At 39.7% G+C, this 24,313-nt stretch overlaps 1 protein-coding gene across 1 annotated transcript in view; it reads left to right on the top strand.

Moving 5' to 3' along the window:
• PHEX (phosphate regulating endopeptidase X-linked) overlaps window positions 1-22,089 on the top strand; it is a 110,703-nt gene extending 88,614 nt beyond the window's left edge. The window contains exons 17-23 of the mRNA XM_009665368.2: window positions 3,748-3,802; window positions 7,097-7,164; window positions 9,288-9,418; window positions 12,579-12,644; window positions 12,746-12,850; window positions 14,607-14,683; window positions 18,066-22,089. Coding sequence (XP_009663663.2) covers window positions 3,748-3,802; window positions 7,097-7,164; window positions 9,288-9,418; window positions 12,579-12,644; window positions 12,746-12,850; window positions 14,607-14,683; window positions 18,066-18,168 — 605 coding nt within the window. The 3' untranslated portion in view covers window positions 18,169-22,089. The remainder of the gene's footprint in view (window positions 1-3,747; window positions 3,803-7,096; window positions 7,165-9,287; window positions 9,419-12,578; window positions 12,645-12,745; window positions 12,851-14,606; window positions 14,684-18,065) is intronic.
• The last annotated feature ends 2,224 nt before the right edge of the window (window positions 22,090-24,313 follow it).

Below are 24,313 nucleotides of genomic sequence, written 5' to 3'. Positions count from 1 at the left end.
TAAATGAATAATGGAATTCAATTATAGAATTTGAATTTGTATTTAGACCTGAACCCCAAATGTTCCTATGATTCTGCAAGCTATCTATCTCATTTGTTTTTAGTTTACTTCATCAATTATTAGAATAATGTCATGGGGAAAGTCTGCACAGTTTCTATGAACAGTCAGATGAAATGTGATTTCTTGTGTCTGTTTGGACAAGTAACAGCATTCCTTGAATTTCAGCATATTCATCTGTAAAACGTGCACAATAATACTGTAAAGGTATTAGCTGGCAAATGGATTCGTTAGTGGCAATAAAGCCACTGTAAAAGCAGAGAAAAAAACTGTTTCAAATTTTAAATATACTTTAACAAGCTTCATAGCACCTTGGTGGGAGAGGGGGGTTAAAACTGGTATAATGGATAAAATGAAGCAAGATGCCTTCAGTTAAGTTAAAAGTAGCCCTGTGTAAGTAGAGTGCTGTTGGAGCTTCAAGATCAGCATAAATTCAGAGCTGAATATTTAAAGTAAGCCAGGTGCATTCCATTGTGTGAAGTGCTCCAGCATGCAGAGCAATATGACAAATGAGGTGGAGGTTCAGCAGATTTGTCATGGCCCATGGGAGGCAGAGGAAGCTGCTGTGGCAAGTATGGATGAAGGAGAATTTGTAGGGTGTCTTTGCTCCTAAGGATTTTCAAAATAAATGAAGATAAATACTTGCTTCCTTTTAAGCATCTAAGGTAACAGTGACTTTTTGCCCTAAGAAGCATTATGTGTCTGCCATGTGCAGAGAGACACTCTCTGAGCATACAGCGATGGGGTTAGGAAAGCTAAAGCCCTCCTGGAATTGAATCTGTCAAGGCACATAAAGGGCAGCAATAAAGGCTTCTACATGTACATAAGCAGCAAAAGGAAGGCTAGGGAAAATGTGGACCTGCTGGAAAATGGGGCAGAGGCCTTGGTGACAAAGGACATGGAAAAGGCCGCTGAGACCCTGAGGGGAAGTCTGGAGCAAGGAAGACTTACCCGTGGTGGAGGAGGATCAGGCCAGGGAACACTTGAACAAACTGGACATACACAAGTCCATGGGCCCTGATGGGACCCACAGGTGCTGGGGGAGCTGGCCCATGTTGTTGCAAGGCCACTCTTGATTATCTTTGAAAGGTCATGGCAATCAGGGGAGGTTCCTGAGGTCTGGGAGAAAGCAAATGTCACTCCTATCTTCAAGAAGGCAAGAAGGAGGATCCAGGGAACTACAGGCCAGTCAGCTTCACCTGAATACCTGGGGAGGCAAATCCTCCAGGAAACTATTTCTTTGACCAACCTGCTAGCCTTCTGCAATGAGATAATGGGCTTGATGGGTGAGGGGAGAGCGTCTTGCCTTCAGCAAGGCTTTTTGACACTGTATCCTCATAGACAAACTGATGAAGTATGGACAAGTGGACAGTGAGGTGGACTGAAAACTGGATGAATTGCCAGGCTGAAAGGGTTGTGATCAGTGGCATGAAGTCCAACTAGAGGCCAGTCACTAGCAGTTATTCCCCAGGGGTTGATACCCAGGTGAACACTGTTTAACATCTCCAACAGTGACCTGGGCAGTGGGACAGAGTGCACCCTCAGCAAGTTCAGAGGTGATACAAAAGTGGGAGAAGTGGTTGAAACGCAAGGTGGTTGTGCTGCCATTCAGAGGGACCTTGACAGGCTGGATAAATGGGTTGACAGGAACATCATGAAGTTCAGTCAAGGATGATCTGCACCTGGGGAGGAATAACCCCATGCACCCTAAGTACAGGGTGGGGCCAACCAGCTGGAGAGAAGCTTTGCAGAGTAGGACCTGGGGGTCTTGGAGGGACAACAAGTTGAACGCGTGCCCTTGTGGCAGAGGAGGCCAATGCTATCCTGGGCCGCAGGATGTGTATAGATATTTGACAGGGAAGAGTAAAGAAGACAGAGCCAGACTCTTCTCAGTGGTGCCACCAGTGTGACAAAACAAGAGGCACTGGGCACAAATGGAAATACAGGAAATTCCATGGAAACAAAAGATTTTTTCACTGTGAGGGTGGTCAAACACAGGACCAGATTGCCCAGAGAGGTTGTGGAGTCTCCATCCTTGGAGATATTTGACATATGACTGGACACAGCCGTGAGCAACCAAAGTGCCACAGTCCAGCCCAGAGTTAATTCTGTTGGCCTCTGTGGATTTTGGACCAGGCCCTAATGGAGGGATCTGTCCTTCTCTCAGTTCATCCAGGCTTGTAGGAAGAACTTACCATACGAACAAGTAATTTTCATCAGTGTACCATTACAATGAGATGTTTAACAGCACACACAGAGAATACTGAGCACCCTTCTGCATGTGCTGTGAGGCAAAGAGAAGTAGATCAACAAAACGTTGTCCTTGACACTTGTACAACTGCATTTTTAACACCAAAAATACAGTTGGTACTTGCTTTAAGTAAGAAAAACCATCTGCGGAAGTAAGAGAAAAAAGCTCAGAAAATAAGTTTTAGAAAATCATGCTTTTTGCAAACCTGTTCCAAATATATGGTCAAGGTAGCCAGGGAGGAGCAGTAAAAAAAGCAGATGGGTAGGCCAGGAGGATATACCCACTTGCTGCGTCACACTCAGCATATTTTCTTTAGAGGCTTTGGAAGGAAATGAAAAAAATCTTGCCTGACAATTTCCTGTTTATCAATGGAAAACTGAATTGAGTTCATTTTTTATTTTGATCTGAATCACTGGTTGCTTTCTTGGGGAGACCCCAAAAGCCAAAGCAAAGGTTATTAGGAAAGCAAGTGACTCACCAAGGGAAATGGGTTCCTCGTTGATGAGGTCCATGTTGGGTAATCTTCAAAGCAGGTGTAAGCCACTGCTTTGTCTATGGGAATTTGTGTTGCTAGACATGAGATTCCACATTTGTGCCTGGAAGGACAAACATTTGAAAACTTTGCACAAGGGTATCTGTTTTATTTAGGGAATATTTGGATTGTTAAACTGTTAGCACATTCAGCTCCGCTATCTTCAGAATCACAGCACTGAAATGTAGTCCAGGAATTAGAAGTAGGCCTGGGACTTTGAGTTCAAGGAACTAATTTGGTCTGTATGTGCACAATCAGCAGATCATCACTCACTAATGTGTTTCCAATGATGTTTTTCAGCTACTGGTAAGTTTACCAGAAGCAGCCAGGTGATTCCTGTGGCTAGCCTGGCTTTCCAGCCTTGATAGCCTATAGCTATCATTTACTGAGTGCCCAAGGACCAATTGTTCCTTTACCTCTGATTTTCACAGACTATCCTGAGGCTTGCATTTTATTACTTCCATATGTCCCTTGCTGCACGGAGCCTCGCTAGGTTAACAGTTTCTTAACTCTTGGTGTGTTTTGCCTAAATATCCTCTGCTGATCTGCCAACACATCTGGGGGCAATCAAGTAGTTTTCCTTTTTGACCGGAAGCACTGGCTGTTTATTCACAGGAACACACACACAAACATGGACAAATATGCATGCAGCCACTGAAGAAAATACAAAGTTCCTGTAATATAGTATCTTGTTGCCATTGTGGTCCTGAAGGAGGGAGGATCTGCACTTCTTTTCGAAGATCCTCTCTATTATATTCTGAAAGTACCATCCTAGGGAAAATTTGCCTTGCAGAACCTTCTGAAACAAAATAAAAACAGTTATAAAATCCAGGCCACTGGGCCTTGCAACTGTGATACAGCCATACTGAACTAGGGAACTCACTATTATCATTTTTTACCATTACAGGATTCCCAGCAGGAGAACTGCAAAAGCCTTTCTTTTGGGGAACAGAGTACCCCAGGTAAGTAGTGCACAAGGGAACCTCTTACAGGTGGAAATGAGGAATAAAAGGGAAAGGTATTAGAAATACATATAGAAAAAGAAGAGGACATGGAGAAAAACAATATATGGCTAAAGATGACCAACAGGTAGCTCACAGTAATGCTGTGTTGTCATTGTATAGGGAAAGCTTGGCCCTTGGGTTGTGTGTCCTTCCTGCTGTGTGCTGCTTTTGCTGTTGAGAAACTAGACTTTGAAGGCTGCTACTTTGTGTGATAATGTTTCTTACCCTTGGGAGCTGTATGTGCTGTTGTTGTCTTAAACTGATGACTGATTTCTCTCAGGAATTGGTAATTAAGTGCATCTGAGTGGAAGTGTTTCAGTGCTATAGCAAGCAGATGCAGCAGTGTGCACATGGCAGATACTAAAAGGAACTGTAGATCAGGTATCCAACACTTCGAGAGAACTGAGTACCCTGAGAAGCCAGGTATTATCAGTTTATTGTTTGCTTTCTGCTAAAATCTAGAACTAACTGTCAGCCTTCTCCTGTGGCTGTTGAGGTGCATGAGAATATCTCCATGTGTGTAAATGGTTGCCCGAGCAGCCCCATGTGCTACTGTTGCTGAAGAATAATTATAGGTCACCTTTAGTTAATTTTGAAAAATCACTGCTTTTATGCAGTTCAATAACTTCATATATTAGGGAGGGAGAAGATTATAAAAAGTCTCTGACAGCAGTTTCTGAAAGTTATTTTAGAGTTATGTAAAGCCAGTCTAGGTGAAACACCTCATTCATAAATCTCTATTTAAAAAAATTTTTTTTGGAAACATTTTGGGTTTGCCGTTTTCAAATCTGGATGTATCCATGTCAAGAGGAAATTTGGCAGTATTTGTAAAGAGACGCATTCAATTTAGAAACAAATGAATTTGCATTCAAAGAGAATTCTTTTGAGCCAGGTGACCTTAAGTGGCAATTAGGAAGAAAAGAAAGTCCTTTCTAGTTAAGGAGAACTTATTTTCTGCTGTTGTTATTGCAGACCTGTTTCTAGCTTTGCTTTCTGAAGAGATTTCTCTGTACCTTGACCTTCTGCCATAATGATAAAATTGTGGTTCTTTCAAAGAATTATGCTTTGCTCATTTCTCTTCTTTAAAGGTTACCTTAACTTAAATTGGTTTTGCTTGCATACTTATCAAAATGATATTTAGTAAACAAAGGTAGCTGTTTCATATCAGACAACAGATTGCTTTTGTCCTTGAAATATTCCAGCTCTGTTTTCTGTCTGCTTAAAAGAAATAATACATGGCACTGGCATAAAAAAACCACCAAAAAATCATTAGTACTTGCTGAGAAACAGATTTAGCAAATATTTAATATGTAGTGGAGTTTCAGTGTCCAGTTCCAGCATATAAAATCAGCTGCACCTATTTGCATAAAGGGAAGCTTAAGTTATCACTTTACACGCCAGTGCACAAAATAAAATGCCATTCAAATGCCATCATTCATAGTTGGGAGTCTTCAGCGCCAGGCATATTGAAATAGAGACTTCAAACCACCTGAGTCAGTCCCTTCCCTACAGTCCTCTGAGCCTTCCCAGTCCCAAAAAGTTCCTTGCTAACATGGTACCGGTTGGGCTGCCCCTAACCCTCCCCATCTCTGTCCAGCTGGAAGTGAAGACCGTAAGCAGAGCTTCTGGCAAAAATGCCGCTGTGCTGAACAAAGCACTCAAGGGGGTTTGCAGAAGGAAAGGCCAAAATTCACCCAAAGCTTCACCCCAGCTGGGGAGGTCTGAGGAGCACTGGGACACCCCCCTGCCATTTCTGCTTGGCCAAAGAGGTGTAACGGTAGTGCGGACGTGGATGGAGCTGCCCAGGGAGGTGCTGTGCTAATAGTGGGCACCTTTGAGATGCACCTGACTGAACACACTGCTACCATGAATATAAAACTATTCTTGGACTCCTGGCTAAGCCTTAGAGAAAAATAAGACATGCTTAGCTATAGGGCTTAGTTAAGGGACCTCTTTACATGTTTTGTGCCGTTGCTTTTGTACTTCTCCAGCTGCAGAAGATCCCATGTGACCATTTTACTTCAGATGTGGAAAACAAGTGTAATATAGTACATTTAGTATGGATAATTATCACTGTGTGCTACACAAGATTGCAAATTTGTCACACAAAAGGATGATATTTCCATTGCTGACATGTATAATTTTAACAAGCATTTTTAAATGAAGGTTTGCAATAGTAGCGGGGGAAAAAAAAACAGTAGGGAAGATTTTATCACATGCAAATTACCTTTCAGGAAAGAAAAAAAGAAAGTGAAGACTTATTATAGGAGCAGGGGGAATTAAATCATATAATACTTTTTGGGCATGACTGGGATAAGCAATTAGCATGTTATGGATCATTAAGTCCAGTAATAACATGTTACTTCAAAGCCCTCAGCCTTTCTCCTGTTTCAATACAGTGTGTTAGAAATACCCTAAGCTACTCTGAGGTATAGCATCTCAATAACTGAAATAACTAAAGTCACAAAGAACAATCTAACAAGTGAAATATGTGTTTAGTGGATAGCTTCCCGTTCTCCCACCATCCGCTGCATTTGGTATCAGAAAACCTTGAATCAGAATCTCTCCCTTGTTCATCCCTCTTTCTCCCAAATGCATGTTTATTCAGATGCAACCAGGAAAATATAATCCATTGTCAAACAAGAATACAAAATATTTCTTTCTCTTCTGGTTCTCCGCTGCATTAGATTTGATTGTAGATGGTGTCCTGCTCCTGCGTAGGGAAAGGAAACTGTATGACCTCTCTTTTGAAAACTGAACGGAGATCTGTGTAATGCTTCACAAACTGGTGTCAGTCATTTGCAAGTCTGTCTGTTGCATGTCAGAGAAGAATGATGAGAGCTGGCATTACCCAAGCCCACTGCAGCCTTTGATATATGCTTTTTTTTTATGATTACGCTAAGAGAATAACTTCACTCGTGACTTTGTCCTGTTCTCAGAATATGCATAATGCAATTAGCTAGAAGAGACATTCTGGAGCACAGATGATGCTAATCAGGGATTTGGTTATAAGAGTGCACCACTGCAATACTCTTCAAGGTTTTGTATTAAAAGTTCTTTTTAAACAAATGAGAATTTCACATTCCAATTTTAAGACAACATTTTGTAGATATTATTCTTAGCTCATCCCTCCCAATTAAAAAAATAATAGTCTTTCCTGAGGTAGAAACCTATTTCATCTTCTATCTTCTGTACTTCAGTGTTCATGAGTATGGATATGTTATAAGGGAAAATACTTATCTTATGTTACAGGTCTTTAAGCTATGGTGCCATAGGAGTAATTGTTGGCCATGAGTTCACTCATGGATTTGATAGCAATGGTGAGTATTTGTCCATATTTTGATAACTGTTCTTTTACAGAGTTGATGGATTAGAAAGATGACTTGCATATGTGCCAGATTTTTTATTTTTATTATATTTTTACACAATGTGGAATTGTATAAGGAAAATTCTGAAAGTTTTTTTTTTTAAGTTATTTACATACACTCTTGCTTGCCTGAACCAGTTTTTTTTTTTTTTTTGGTAAGGAATGCCACAATTTTGAAGCTTTTTGTTTGTTTGTTTTCCAGAAAGGATGGAAACTAAATCAACTACAGATTCACAAAGTCCTGGCTGGTGGGGAGGAGGGAGGGGAAGGGGGGGCAAAGGGAGCACTTCTAGATAATAAAAATTATTTCTAACAAATGTTTTCATTTCCGTTTTAACATTTCAAAAGATGAATATATCAAAATACAAGACTTAAATAGAAATATATTGCAAAATTAAAAAAGAAGAAATGCTCTGAAGGTGTCAAAATAGACTTTATCAGCATTCCTGAAACACTGGGGGGGATGGGGCATTCCTACTAACTAACTTTGACTACTTTGGTAAAGTGCTTTGTAAAACAGAGCTCCCTTTAGAGAAAGAGAGAGGCAGCCTCTTCCAGAGAGCAATTTTCAGTGTCTGACTGATGTCCTACTCTGATTCAATGTCTAGAAGAACCTCTCTCCACTGAATATTGGAAGTTTAAGGAAAGTTAAGGAAAGTTTAAGAAAGTGTAAGGAAAAGCAGGCTTTTAGCTCAGTGCCTAAATAGATTTAGGTTGTATATGGTACATTACTTTGAACACCTGTTAAAAATAAAAACTCATATCCTATTGGCACTGTTCTGTAGCATTTTGGTTTGGGTGAGAAAACACTCCCTAGTGGAAAAATGTTTCTTCACAAACTTGCACCTGCGCTATCACTTCCCTATTATACAGATTATTGTGCAGCAAGTACATCCATGTATTTGACAGTTCGATTTGATAAAGTTGGCTTCTGGAACTAGACCCTTCTATAGAGGATGTTACAGGACATGAGTACGTGCTAATTTTTTTCATTCTGCAGCTTGATGTGGAGGGCCTGGACTTGGTTGGTCTTCAGGCTGACCCGTATTCCCAAAAGGCTGATAGCCAGGTTTTAAATAGTCTTTTGGTGCAGTATTATGGACACAAGGCATGTTAGGACTTTTTTTGAGAGCAGATTTAGCTGTCCATGTAGATGCAGCCTTGCTCTGTGATTTGATTCTTTGTTATGCTTCCAGAAAAGAGAAGTAGGAAACAGCAGTAGAGACATATGCAACTGCAAGTGCATTTTGCAACTACAAACGTATTGAAGACATTTTTATCCCCCTATCCCTTTTTTTTCCTGAAATGTGCTGTCTTGTCTAAATTGATGCACTTCCTAAAAATGTATATGTTTCTGTGCTGGGAAGGTAAGAGCCTAGTCTGAGGGGTAGTGATCTGCTCTGAAAAGTCAAATTTTTAGGTTCCCGCTCTGATTGGCTATAGAGATGATGGAGATTAAATACTCTCCAATAAACCAGACAGACCAGGGATCTACTCTTCCATGAGCCACTGCTATAACCACCAATCTGGGAAATGTGATGTACGTATTCTCCTTGCTTCCATAAACATGCTTCAAATGTTCTGGTTTTGTTCCAAGGCAAAGAATGGAAAGTTCAGATGTTTTCCATGAAACAGATTTTTTTTTTTTTCTGGCCAAGTGTATAATTAATTAATAATAAATGAATTATCATCCAGTTTGCAGAATCAAAGACATATGGGCTACTCACAATTGTACTTACAGGAAAGCTCATGTGCCTGTTACACTGTGTAATTATAAGATGTACTATAGTACTTGTTAGTCATTACAACTTTGTTATAAATATGGAAATTATGGCAGTAAATGGAATACCAGCTCTTTACCATTAACTTCACTGAGCCAAGATTTTTCCCGCATATCCATTTTTTTGCACACATGTATACACATACACAGATAGGTTTAGCTCTCATTTTTGTGCAGGTGATAGATTCTAAAATTGGTAAAATATATTTTTTTCCAACAAGACAGTTTTCTTTCTTTCTTTCTTTGCTTTTCTTCTTTCTTTCTTTGCTTTCTTTCTTTCTTTCTTTCTTTTTTAGGTCGGAAATATGACAAAAATGGAAATTTAGACCCTTGGTGGACAACTGACTCTGAAGAAAAATTTAAAGAGAAGACAAAATGCATGATTAACCAATACAGCAATTACTACTGGAAGAGGGCTGGCTTACATGTATGTAAAATACCACTGACTGAAAGCTCTGGTTGGTTACAAGGTTTTTTTTTGTTTGTTTGTTTCTTGTTACTGTTTTTCTTTTTTTTTTCTTTTCTTTTTTCTTCTCTTTTCTCCTTTCTTTACTGTACTTTACTTTTCTTTACTTTCCTTTTCATCTATTCATAAACCGCAGCATATTGGGATGTCAGACTACCAACTTGATTCTCAGAACAAATCATTTTTTGAGGTGAATAATTGTAATCAAAATTGTCTGTCACATTTGATTAGTCCAGTCAAATACCACTACCCATTCCCTGGTGACAGGGTTAAACTGCTTCTCACCATAACATCATTTTGAAAACAGAGGAAGAGGATAAAGCCACTCAGCAGGGCTGCTCTAATTGCTGTGAGCACATTAAATGTCTTCCAAAAGTGAGGTCAGTGATGAGGGCTGAGCAGTCATTTTTTTAAAAAAAAGAAGAAAATAGCATGTTTTATTAGATCCCTTTAGGAATTCTGCTTGTTATTTATTACTTTCATTACTACAGTTATAAAATGGATGCGTAAACCTTATGTTATTATTCCACGTTCAACTCTTTCTATTTCTTCCTTGCGTGCATGCAGACACAATTTGATCTTAAATGAAGGGAGTATGAAAGCAGTAGCTCATATAAAAGGACTGAGAAAGAAAAGGCAAGGAAACGGTCTCTATTTTATTGTCTGTCTGAAATATGGGCTCCTCTGAAAATGTGCATTTTCTGTAAGTGTCCCAAATGAAGGATAAATAGGGTAAATCCTAGACCTTCACAAATGAATAGCGATAGTTCCGTTGACTTTGGCTGGAATATGCTTTTCATCTTAGTTTTTAGGATAAAACACATACCCCCTCCTACTCTGTTCTACCCCTTTTACTTGCATTTTAGCATCAGAAGTACTTCTTTGCCTTTTAAGAATAGAGAGGTTGCGCTGAATGCCTAGCAGGAATGTTAGCAGTTTTCCCTGAGCTGTTTGTATTAGTCTCAGAGATAACAAGGTCATTTTGCAGTCCAATCTGAAGTCCAGCAGCTCAGACCTGAAGTACTTCATATAAGATAATTTGCAAATAAAAGTTCTTGGGCTGATTCCTGAACATCTGCACTGCAAAAACTGTCAACACAAAAATGTCACTTACAGAAGATCATTAAAACTTTCCACAAGGAACTGACTGAGTCCTTTCCATGCTTCTGCCCTTGGCCCATCCATCCGCTTTGCTTTCTGCAGTGTCTTTTGAGGTGGAGTAGATCTGAATTTTCCCTTCCAGGATCATTAGAACCTTTGAAGCTGGTGGATGGGCTTAACAGTGAGATCCTTTCATCTGCAGCCTTGTCACTTGTAAGGCTTTTTCTCCTGAAATATAGTGGATTTTTGTAGGATAACTTTAAGCTCTTTACAGAGGGTAGAGAAAGAATCTTGATACTTTCTGCAATATTTTATAGCTTCTGTATGAAGAGGTACACATGCAAAGAACTTTCCTTCTTTCCTTTTTTCTGTCATTTACATCTCCAATATTTGTACATTCTGCAGTTTTGTTTTGGTTTTTTTAACCCCTGTAGGAACATTTTATATAGCTCAAGAAACCTATTTACTCTTCCACTTTCTCACTCAGTTTACAATAAAACTGTCTCCAGAAAAGAAGCTTAATGAAAGAAAAAGTGGGTATAGAAATTGCTTCAGAGTACAGTAATCACCTAAAGTCATCTGATCAAATAAAGGGATTATCATGGTCCCTGCACCCTGTCACGAACTGTCTGCACATAGCAGTCTCAGATGCATGACCCAGAGCTGCCTGAGATTAGTGGAAAGTTTTACTGAAATAACCTATGGCCAGTGTGCCACTGCTAGGTTACTCTCATTTTATGCTCTACATCAGTGTTCTTCATGAGCCTACTCCAAGGAAAAATTAGGAGTAGGTAGGCCAGAAACAAAGCTAGTATAGGTGTGTATGTGTTCCTTGGTATCCCAGCACTTTTTCTCCTAGTTACCTCCCTCCCACCTCCAGGTCCGTCCTCCTGTCTGGAGGGGAGGGGAGGGCTGGGAGGAAAGGGGTGCGCTCTCCTCTGCTGCCTCCATTTCTTTGCTCTTATGCCCTTGCCAGGTCCAGCGAGATGCCTGAGGTCTGATTCAGGTGCGTGTCTGCACAGAGTGGTGGGGTTGTGTGTGTGTACCTGGGTACTACCAGGGTGCTTTTACCTCTCCTCCCCCATCTTCCTCTCTTTTACCATCCTGACACTAAGGTGGGTCCTGACACCCAACGCTCTGCACTCATCCCCTGCAACATGGGAGGACCCATCAGCAGATGATTTGCAGACCAGCACTGACCTTCAGAGCTCTGCTCAAAACTGTACTCAATTACGTTGCTCGCTGGAGGGATAGCAGAGCGTAAAACTGCTTAATTACAAATACAGTCTGATAACACTAAGACCCTAGTAGGCCGGGTGATCAGAGATAATGCTGCACTTCACAGAAATGAGGATTTCTTCATAATGATATTACACTTTCTAATACCAGGAGACTGGCTTTTTCAGAAAGCTTAGATAGCACTGCTTCTCAGAATATATTCTTGTTGCCAGTGCTCTTGCTGCTGGAATCAATCCTGGGGAAAAGCAACATGAAACTCCTTTGTAGATTTTTTTTTTTTTTTAGAGCTCTGAATACACTATCAATTTCAATTCTCTCTCTGACAGTTTTTTTTAATTATGCTGTTTTATGTTATGACTTAAAACTTATTGTAGCTTCCCAGTAGTATGTAAAGGAAGAGTTATGTAGAGAAACAAATGCAATTTCTCAAATAAAAGCTTATGAAAGGGGCTACTGGATCTCACGTGCAACCAGAGAAAGACAGTCCTGAGGGAAAATTATTGATGCTCAGATCAAAGATCAGGGACAGGATTCTTGAGGCTGTTTTATCTACTACATTTTGTGCTACTGAGATCTAGGCCCACAGCCAGGCTAACTCATCACGGAGAATTGTTTACTGACAGTTTTCACATTGAAAACCGATTTTCTTTACCAGAGATATGATTGCTGAAATTGGCTGAGGTCGTCCTCGCCTTGTTTTATTTTTCCCCTGTCTCTTGAAGTTGATCAAGAAGGAAGTTCAAAAACAGGTCAAATGACTGATGTTCTTTCATTCTGCCAGGTAAAAGGCAAGAGGACTTTGGCGGAAAACATTGCAGATAACGGAGGTTTGCGAGAGGCTTTCAGGGTAAGTAGATGAAAAATGGCTGAAATATGGTATTGCTTAAAAGAAAAAAAGTGGTGAGGCTCCATGTCACTGAAGGGCACTCAGTGTCTCTTTCTTATCAGGCATACAGGAGATGGATTGTAGAAAAGAGAGGAGGAGAAGAAGAGCCTTTACTGCCAGGCCTTGAATTCTCACACAACCAGCTTTTCTTTCTGAGTTATGCCCATGTGAGTAGTATAAATGTGTTTCAAGTCTACATCTATTAACTTGCACAGTATACAGTGTGGAGATGAGATTGCCTTGTTTTAACAATCTATACCGACTCAACCCAGAGTTTTAAGGATATAAGTAGAGACTTCTTTTCCCAAGACTGTTACTTCTTTTCTCTTTCTCTTTTTATCCTCATCTATCCATCCATGGCGCCAGAACTGCTGAAATTATTCTTGTTCTTGCATTGTGTTGTCACAGCAGCTTTCTTTCCTGCTTCCCTCCACTGCTAAGTCTTCGTGCACCTATTGACTCCTTAACATCTTCCCTTTTAAGCTTCCCATTTTTGCAGGGCTCACAAGATACAGCAGTTTCTCACTGCTTAACTACAGATTCCTGTTGCAAGTGTATCACTCCCATTTGTATTGGGCACATTGTTCAGTGAAACTAAGCAGCAGTGAAGAAAATGTTTTTTTTCCACAGCTTTTTTGCTGTACGCTAAATATAGGTTGTGATAAACCTTTGACAGAGAATGCAATTTTTTTATAAAAACTGGTGTAGAACAAGGGGGAGAATCAGAAATGATTCATTTGGTGAAAAGTTGCACAAACTACCTATATGATGAGTAAAAGCTGGGCTATAAAACTTTGCTCACCCCTAAAGGAATGAATCATAGAAAACTGAAGAAATGGCACCTAGTGTAACCAATGTTGTTTTTTAACCAACCCTGGATGAAAATCACTTTTTCTCTGCAGAGAGTCAGTGTAGCAGTGTATAGGCTTATGGCCACCTAAGTTTGACTATATTAATGGATAAGAAGGTTGGTTTGGTTGTTTATACTGAGCTGAGTTTCACACTGTGTTAGTTTTTCCCCAGGAAGACTTTGAAGCCATAGGAAATATCTGAGAGTCTTAGAGGACCGCTGCAGGAGTCAAAGGTCCAGTGCACACTGTGAGGGCTCAGCCTACTTCTACAGAGCTCAAGACTCTCAATAGGCTCATCCAAACTGTCAGGGCTGTCTCCAGCCAGCCAAAATTGTGCAGAAGTCCATGTTTCCCATAGGCTATCTGGCTTAAAGGCTGTCTGGCTTTTGTCGATGGGAAACATTCAACACAGGGACTTAGATAAGGTAAGGGCTGACTATATGAGGTCTTTCATGCAATAGATATAGCACAAAAGGGACTATTTGGTTGTGCAAATATTTTCCCTGTGGGCGGTTACAATTGGGCTAAGTATTGTATTATAGGAACAGTGAATAAGGGACCATTGATGTAAACTTGAGAAATGTGTCATTTCAGAAGAAACTAACATTCCAGTTCTGAGCAAATGTGTCAGGTAATATAGATGCAATTCTAGAGGTGAGAATCATCATTACATTGTACCTTTTATACACATTACTTCTTGGTCTCAAAGGTATGTGTACTTGATAATTATTGAGGTGTGGGATGCTGCAGCGCAAGCTGAAAAACAAGCTTCAATTGTAGAGAATCGCAAAAAGGAACTAGCAAAGTGGCTGTGATTAGATGATGGGAATGAGTGGGTGGAGAATAGCAGTGGGTGGAGATTTGATCCATTGCGTTTTGAAAAACACGACAATATGCCAAGAGATAACTACAAAGCTACCAAAGGTGAAACAAAATAGGAGTTCATGGTTTCTTTCCATTTTGTGCATTCTATAAGTAGTAGGTATCTAAAGAACTTCTGATATGACATTCTGCCTTATTTACAAAGTCATTTCAAATAATGTGCCTGTTTCTGCTTTTCATCTTTTATTAGGTAAGATGCAACTCCTTTAGACCAGAATCTGCAAGAGAGCAAATACATATTGGAGCTCACAGTCCTCCTCAGTTCAGGTAGCGAAAATAATGTATTTACTCAGGATACATACAAGATCAATCATTACAGCGCACAAGTGCAGAAATTTAGCATGTTAAGAGGCATTTAAGAGCAAACACAAAATTGGACTGTGCTCTTGCCTTAGATTGAAATTGAACTGTTTTTATTAGCTTATCTTCTGCTATTACAAATGCTTTTCTGTAAAAATGAGAGTCTTGCATCTACCTCCAAAAACAATTGAACCAGAACATACTCTGATCTCTATAACGTTCTGTAATCAAGACTTGAGTATCTAAAATGTCTCATCTATCTCTTTTTTTCTATGCAACTCTAGTTTAGAAGAGAATGAATGTTAAAAGTGTCCTCAATTTAATCTATCTGAGTTCACTAAAAGCTTTAAAGACAGTTCCTTGAATTATACTGGTAAGGAGCAGGTAGAAATGCTAAGCACAACGTGCTCTTTAAGTCCAGTTTAAGAGTGAACTCTAGCTGGCCTTCAAGAGATGGTTTGCTAGAAGGAGCTGCGATAGTCCAGCCATAACAGTGTCTCTGTGCTTTTCCCCAGGAGGCTTTTCTAGCCACAGATACACCTGAGCCTCAAGGAGAGGCTGAAAAGAAAGGAAGGTTTAAAGTCTATGTGAGAATTAGGAAGCTTGAGTTTATTTCTCTGCTTTTCTACAGTGTTTATATAACTAAGACCAAGTTATTTCTATTAGGTTCCATATCAGTTACATTTATTCTGCACCTGTCCTCAGTTAGGTGGATACATGACCTCCACATTTGGTGGAAGGATGTTAGCAGCTCCAGAAGGTGATTTATCTTGTCATAGTGGAAGTGTTTCCAATACAATGGATTAATTGCCTTCTGGAGATTCCTACCTCTTTCTATTGACTAAAGAGGGAGCTTAGATACCGCCTCCTACATGGCTAAATTTGGGTAATATGAATCTGTCTTTGTCTCATTTCTCTGTTGGTAAAAGAGAAACAGCCATACTGCCTTTACAGGGGAGCTGTGAGGTTGCTTTCACAAATTGTGAAGGGTAACAGGTACTCTCATATATTCCTGGGACCCAGCTACACAGAAGCTGAAGATAAAATCGCAGCACGTATAGTGCACCTCAGACTACTGTTGAGCAGGCTAGGATAAAAAACAATGGAAGTAGAAACATGATGACACAAACTTAATGTAAGCTAGTAATGCAAATGTGTATGCTTAGTCTTAGTAGACCTCTGCTCTCTGCACTGAAGTGTGTGCTGCTGTATCTTTGCAATCCTGTTATACCGGGGGTAAGGTAGGGTAAGACTAACGTGATATGCCAATATGCATTCCTTTAGCAGTTGAAAATGTTTCAAAGCCGTGAGGGCTGGAGTAACACACTGATCTCCAGCCTACAGGGTGATTTTTTTATAATTCCTACTCTGTCAAGATTTTGGTAAAATAGCTGGCTCTTACCTTTTGAAACCTTCAGATTCATTTACCCATATTATATGTGACCTATTTATATATTCTGAGTCATCACATGCTACAGTCCCATAAGATGGAGCAAATCACACAAGATGCAGGGTAGCTGTGGACAGAGTATTCATGAGCAAAAATCGCATTTAGCTGAAAGAATCAGGCTATGGAAGAAACTTCCAGACGAAATTAGATGAATCCAGAATCTAGAAAATACAGTTAAACCTTTGTCTTCATTTTTATGTGAGATACTCAGCACAGGCTTCTATTTCAGACCTGGAGAGAGACAGTGGTGCTTGTCTGTTTTACCAAATCATATCAACGGTGCTAACAAGCAATATTATCTATTTTGTCCAACTTTGCTGGATTTATGTCCTGAGACCATCATGTTTATAACAGCAGTACAGCTACTTTCAACATTGACAACTCTTGCTATCCAAAAAGCCCATATAGCCCATTTCAAGTAATTATAAAAGGTAATCATAAAAGAGAGGAAAAAAAAAAGAGAAGAAACACATCTTGAGCAAAGGTGTCTACATCTGAGCTAGTCACCTGCGGTTGCCTTCATAGTCAAAAAGGAATAGGTATTTTGAGGGTATGTATGTATATCTCATCAATCTGTAACTATGTAAGTTGGATGACTTGGACTCTGCACATATATACTTCTTTTGACTGTCAAGGGAGCCGAGGCTGACCCAATCAGGAGAATTTGCCTAAGCTGTAGTTCAGTGGGATGAAATCCAGATGGCCCACTCAGATTCCACAGTTAATATGTGGCAATATCAAAGCACAGATAGAAGAGTCACACTTATGGATATGTAAATATTTTTTGCTTACTAAATTTCTATTTTTATTTATACTTAATTAACAAATTTACTAAATTTCTGGGTTTATTTATATTTAATTAACAATTTTGCAATATTAGCATGTGCTTTATTCATTTTTAATGCCTATTTCAAAATGAAATCCCCAGCATGGCAGCCAGAACTCCCGTTAACTTTGGCAGCAGTTCTGCATGCAGAGCTCTTGCTGTCCCAGTCCCTGAATAAATATTTGCAACTTTTCTACAGTAAAACTGTATGTCTTATGTGAAGCCTAACAGCATAATGGAATGCTGCCTACAAATCTGACCTTTAGACATTTTTGCACCAGCTGACTGCAGATTTTCTTACCCACAGAAAGTCTAATCAGTGTAATAAGAATGTTTTCTACCGTGCTGAGCTACGCTGAGAAGCTGATTGTCTGCAATACCTTCCCTTGGAAAGGCCTACAATTAATATCTCAGTAGATACTTTTCTGCTTTTAACCCAGGATGCTGCTTAATTTAACACCATTTCAAATTTCAGGTTAGTAAGTTCCAAGATGCTTTAAAGCATGAGGAGAAATCAGCAAACAACACAATCTCAATCTAGCAATGGTAAAATAACCATTTCTGACAGCATGAAATAACACAGACATGGAAGAAGCAGCCAAGGATGACTGCGTATAAAGAGCAAGCTCTTCCCCTGTGCCTGAAGGTGCCAGTCTGGGATGCAGACACATTGTCTATTGTGCAAGGCAGAGATGTGCAAAAGAGCTTGAGAGGGGGCCAGGGCAGAAGTTAGCAGGACTGAAGCAGTTTTGTAGCTGCTGGAAGAAGAATTCCACTATACAAGGTTACTGCTACCTTTCCTGCCGATGGTTGGATTAGAAAATTGTACTGAATGACATAGTACCAAACAATAGAATTTTTTTCACTCTAGTTTCTTGCAAAGTAAGATACTTCTCAAAATGCTGAAAGAAACAAGATCGGCTTCACGTTAACTTTAAATGGTATTGCTTCTTGTGAACTTTTTGTTTTTATTTCTGGAAAAAAATGATATGGGAAAAAAAAGAACTTGCAGAACCTATAGTGTTCAACAGAAAATAACTTGCATGTCGATCATTTTTCTTCTTTCTTTGCAGAGTTATTGGTGCCATGAGCAATTTTGAAGAGTTCCGTAAAGCTTTCAATTGCCCAGTAAATACGACTATGAATCAAGGTGCAGAATCTTGCCGGCTGTGGTAGATGTTTCTTCACATCTTGTGTCAAGAGGGGTCTACAATGCAAACTGCTGTATCTGAACTCAAGCCCACTACTAGAGATTCAGAATAACGTTTTGCAATGTGGAGAGGTTTTATTTCAGATGCATCTTCCTTATCCAGGTTGATGACCTGCATGGATCTAATCATTCTCTATTCAGAGCCTAGCAATCTTTAAAATAGGAGAGATGGCTTTTTTTTTTAAGAAAAAAAAAAGGGAGGGGATTTCTCTTACCCATGAAACTCCTTCTATTCATCTGCAGTTGCATTGCTGTTGATGGATAGCTGCCACTATCGCTTCTAATTTCTGATTTATAGTGTAATAAGAGGTAAATGTTAAATCCAGTTTTACTATGCAGAATGTTTCCATACAAAATTTATTCCTTCTGGATGAAGAAATTCATGAGACCCGCTACAAAGCCAGCTCTGATCTGTTGTGTGATACAGTGTTTTCATAGCTTACCCTGTCACTGCCCAGCATGCCATAAATGATGTGGCATGATGTAAAGACACAAGATTTTATATAAATTCAGTTTAATATGTGAGATTAGTGCCTCAGGTTTTGGAACAGTTTCAAGCTGAGAAAGCACCTCATGGTTTCCATCTGCAAGAACTAAACAAAAAGGATACTTGCCAGATCCTGGCCTTTTCTAAGTTTAGAACAACTTATGGTAAAAATCAATATATGGTGAAAATTAGAGTCTTTCAGATGGATTTCCCAGCAGTGTGATACCCAGGAACATTAGAACACTTATTCCTGTTCACAGTGTGGGCATTTCTTTCCCCACAGGGTGAATTTAATACGGTGCTGAAGGTAAGCATCATGTAAATTTATTTTTAAGCCTGAAATACTACACCAGCCTTAATTTTGGGATAGTTTAGTGTCTGGGACTTAAAGAGGAATATAAGTAATGTAGACGCTTGTCATCAAATTCTGTACAGGACAGGGTCACATGTGCTTTTAAGGAAAGAAGAATATGGGACTGAAGAAGAGAGTACCAGCAGCATTTCACTTGATTGAATCAAAAGACCTGATTAGAAGCAGAGCATTTTTAAATATGCCATTTACACAGGCCATTTTTTTCATCTGATTTCTAACAGTATTCACAAAAAGCATACTTTAATGCAACGGAAAAACGTTAGTACTCTTACTAAGCTTATTACAAAGGGAAAGAAAACAACAAAATAGCCCTCTCTTCTGCAAAAGAAAGATACACATTTAACTGGTGTCTATTTATACCTTGTGCCTTAATTCATTTTTACATGGTGGAATCATTTTAAATGGAAAAAGAGAGTTTCTTTAGATTGACTTATTTGCTGCCAAAAACTGTGTGTGTGTGTGTGTGTGTGTGTGTGTGTGTAAATATATAAATTCTCCCATTAAATAAGTTTTATTTTATCAGCATAGAAATGTTAGTAAGGTGAACATTTTTGCAAGGATTTGTCATCTATTTTCTAACAATCAGAGTGGATAAGGGCTCAACTGAAGCTAAGTTTTTGCAAATGAGGTTAGTTAACCACTCTTCTTAAAGAAAGGAGACATCATGGAAATATAATTTAAGGAAAGAGTTAGGCCCTCAAACTGCCTTCCAGGGAGAAAGGAACCGAGACTCCTGAACTCAAACCGTTGCCATTTTTTAGAATCACAATATTATGCTGTGGAACTAGGATTTTTCTTTCAATTTTTCCCTGAAAATGTCAAACTTTTCTTAAGAGGAAAGCATCTTTACTCCCTGCAAGACAGCTCTATTTCTGAGTTCCGTGGTTTATAGTTGGTCACTCGAATTGATGCTACTAATTATTTTCCTGGAGGTATTTTTTCAAATAAACTATTTGATTGGTGGAATTTTTGCAGGCCGTTCCCTCATACAAGCAGTCATGACTCTTGAACAAGGTAATACCGTTTGCCTACTAAAAGGAAAGTTCCTTAGCAAATTGAGCACCACACAGATTTCATTTCTGCTCTCATTTGAGCACTGATATGACTTAGTGTTGGCTTCCTTGCATAAGTAGCACAAAGTTCAGGGATAAAATCCTGGCCCCGTTAGGGGCGGTATGAATACAGCCAATGTCCTCAAAAAGACCAAGACATCTACTCAGATACTTATCTAAACTTTCCACATTACGAGAGTATGCAAAACCAATTTCACAACAGTCAGCTTTGAGTTTTCTAATTTTATCTCTTGGGTCAGAGATACATTCAAAGGAGTTTTTCTCTCATGACTTTTCCAATGGGACAGATCCTGTCATCTTGTGGTTTATGGAGCCGTTACGCGGTACTGGCTACTGGTTCCTCCTAAAATGCCTTATGTTCACTGCCTTAAATGTCACACGAATGTCCTTGGCTGGGGGCTGCGTGAGGCCAGGGGAGAGAGGGGGCATGGACAGATTTTGGATCCTGGTTTGAGGAGCTAAGAGGAAGCATACATGCAGCCAGGAAAATCAGAAGCCCTTGCTGCTGATGCATGCATTCAGTGGTAGTACCCGGGTTTTGCAAATCCCTGCTTATCAGCTCAGGTTTTCAGTGTCCTGGGCTTCAGTCTTACATATAGCAGTAGGCAGAGCTATATGCCAGTGCGAGGAACTAGGCTTTCTTCACCTGCCTGTTTTTTACCTCAAACCAAACAGCTGATACTGCAAATTTCAGTTCACTTTGGAGTCAGTTATTTAAATACCAGCTGGAAAGTGAAGCAAAAGGTAATTAAACTCATTCTTAAAACAGATTCAGCAAAGACAGCTAAAACACAGCAGTGCTTTGTGAGGTCTCCTCCCATTATCTCTATTTCAACAGACTCCCTGACCCCGCTCTGTTTTTACATTGTGCTTTCTGTGCCTATACGAGCAATGCCTTACTGAAATGCTATCAAGCTCATTTATTACGTCTATCCCAACAGATCCTTCATCATACATATTCTTCTCCTAGAGCTTTTCAACTGGAATTTTTTAAATTACCATTAATTATTTCAGCACTCTTTAAACATGTTGTGAAATGTTTCTTCCTGTTGGTTCAATAATCTTATTATCTTCCAGTGGTTGGGAGGGGAAGGACATATTTACCTGTGTGAATTTGAAAAGATTTTTCTCTACTGGGTAGACATGAAGAAACAACCCCTACTCCTGTCCCACATCTCCTTGCTTGGGTCCTGAAAATATCCAACTCTTTTTTGGCCCAACTTTGAAAAAGCTAAAACACACCATCTTACATGCTGTGAGTATTTCTGCTGATCTGCATTGTGCAAGAGTAGCTCTTCACACGAGGGTCTCTCTGAAAAGGTGGCTGTGCTACTCACCTGTGTAAACATGTATACATGTACATGTATACATGTATAAGTGCTACATGTATAAGTGATGTCTGAGCTGGGACTTGATGCTGAATGACCAAAAAACCCAGTTGTATTATACAGCTCTGTCTTGTGCCTTGTGCTGGGGAACTTCAGCATAATTTAGATAGGAATTCTATCATGACGCTAAACATTTGAAATATTTATACAATAATCAGAGGGTTAGGTATAATTTTTCCTTGAGTATTATGCAACAATTTACATGTATAAAAGTATATTTTACAGCAATGTAATATATATATAGAAATGTCTGCAAAGAAATATTAAAAACCTTATGATTCAAGAGGCAGAGCCATAATGAGTTAAAAGGGCTTTTGCGTTTATGTCTTTTTAATCTGGATTTTTATTTCACTAGTCAGTCTACCGTACCTCCTAACTTTTCTTCTTGCATAAGTACTTGATTGACTGTTCTAAACACAATTGTGTTAGCCAGTAAAAGCCAAAGTGATGAAGAATTTTCCTGCACATGCATTATGGCAAAAGCTGCTTGGGCTATCACTGTCCAACTCTACAATGTTACTTCTGTAATACATAGTCTTTATAAAATGTAATAAAGAGCATAATGATATGGCTCCAGGTTCTCAAGGCTATTATTGCTTGACAGCCTAAAAAGGACCTCATCTCTGAGAGATTCATCTAGCCATCTTCTACTACAGTTTATTAAGCTCCACTTTCCCCCACTAATCTGCTGGAGACAATTAAAATGAACAAAAGAATGAGGTACCTTAGAGAAGGGCTGGCTGCTCCACTTGCCGAAGGGAAGGCCGTACCGGCCCCATCGGGGTGGCACAAAGCTGCCCTCAAGCAGCAGCAAACATCCGGGGCTGGTGAGGGAATGGCCGTAGCTGACCTTGCTGACCATTATTTTAATAATGCTCGGTGGCAACACGGCTGCGTTATGGATTCCCCTGCCTCGCAGCGCAACACGCCAGGCCCGTGGTTGCGTCCAGGCAACTCCCTGTACAACTTTTGGATTCGGAGGAGATTTTTGTCTTTTAAAGGCTGCATCAGTTCTGTCACCTGCTTTCGAGTACAGCCTTACCAACCTTTGTATGGGCAAAATTAAAGGTTTGCATGCAAGGACAAGACTGAGCAAAGCAAAGGTGGAGTGGGAACATGAAACCAGCCTTGGCGCTGGGAAAATGTTTCACTTAACTTTCCGGGGTTTGCTGAGCTTGCCAGTGTATTGGAAAGATGCTTTGAGGATGGCTGTAGATCACCCTGAGGAATTCAGGGTTTATCTGCTACTGCAAGAGCCTGCTTTACTAATCAGACAATTTAATCCAATTTAAAATGTAATATATATTAAAAAAAGAAAAGAAATTAAAGCCTCTCTAGGGATTCTCCAACACAGCACCATGTTTTATTAAATATATCATCAAAGCTGGAAGTTACTGAGGATCAAGATAATGTGTTACGCTAATTTGTGATCAAAGAAACAGATATAAGGATATTATTTTAATCATCCATAAGCACCCCAGCTGAAAGAGCTTTATTTACATGGTTAGGCACCTACAAACACATATTTTAACAGGGGATCTGAACTTAATGGGCACAGATTTTCAAAAATGTGTTTTAAAAAATTAATCACATCCATAGCTGCTCTTTGAACTGCTGAAAGAGTGACCTGTTTAACAAAGCTTGGGAAAAGGCTTCGAAGGGGATTTTAGGGCTTTTTCTACTTCAAAATTTATTTAAGCTACCTGCATTCCTTTGAGCAATGACAATATTGGTTATTTTACATGCATGACATGTAATACCTTTCAGAAATGTGAGTAGTGCAGATTTACAGGAACCTGTAAAAATATCATGTCACATCCTCTTATTTCAATACTAGGAAAGTATTTGGGTAAAACCAGAAAAACAAAATTCTCTTCCAAACTATGAAAGTTATGGAAAAATGAACATACGCCATGGCGTGAGACTTTAAAAAAAGGAAAAAAAAGAGAGAGAGAGTTTATGCTCTTCTAGAATGCGGTTGCCCCGTTAGGCTAGAGAACTGATTCACACACTTGCCAGATCATTTCTGCTTCTGCTGGGAGAAAAACCTGAGCTTATGTGCCACATCTGCCACATTTGTAATTCATTGGGGAGTGACATTACGGGGTTCTTGCTGTTCCCCTCCAGGAGGACAGGCATTTCGGCCGGCCACAGAGCTTTGGTTCCAGTTTGTGTCAGGCAGTGAGCAGTTTCCAGAGGTCTTGCTTGGTCCCGTGGGTGGTGTCCAGGAAGCTAGCTGGTGCAGAGGTTTCCCCATCAGCCGAGGAGCTAGATGCAGCTGTCTTGGGACTGTGAACACAGAGGACTGTCCACAGGGCTTTATTCCTCAGACAGAGAAGGAACAAAGGAAAAACATGTTTTGCAATGCAAGTTTCCGAACCTGTCTTTTCTAAGGAGTCCGGAGCCCCAGCGAAGGCTATCTGTAACTCTTGCACTGACTGCTAGTTTTACGCATCCCTTTTGTTCTTTCCCACAAGCACAAATAACAGGCGTATAAATCACTCAGTCTCCATATCACGGCATTTTATGGGAATAAAGGGTTCAGTGCAGCAAAACAGTGCAGCCCCACTGCATGTTAAAAGCACCGGCATGTTCTGTGGAATGTGTCTGCTCCTATTCAGATGCTTTAAATTAAAGCATATGCTTTATTATCATTCTGTTGGAATAGAGTTTCAGTGGTTTGCACTGGTGTAAGAGAGGAGAGCAACATACAGAGTGACCTCTGAATAGGAGCGTGAAGAGAAATTGGAAAATCTTTTCCTTACTGTTGTAAATCATGAGAAGATTTTA

This window comes from Struthio camelus, chromosome 1, assembly GCF_040807025.1.
Source record: "Struthio camelus isolate bStrCam1 chromosome 1, bStrCam1.hap1, whole genome shotgun sequence".
Taxonomy (NCBI): domain Eukaryota; kingdom Metazoa; phylum Chordata; class Aves; order Struthioniformes; family Struthionidae; genus Struthio; species Struthio camelus.
The sequence above is the reverse complement of the archived record's forward strand: the minus strand, read 5'-3'. Positions and strand labels throughout refer to the sequence as shown.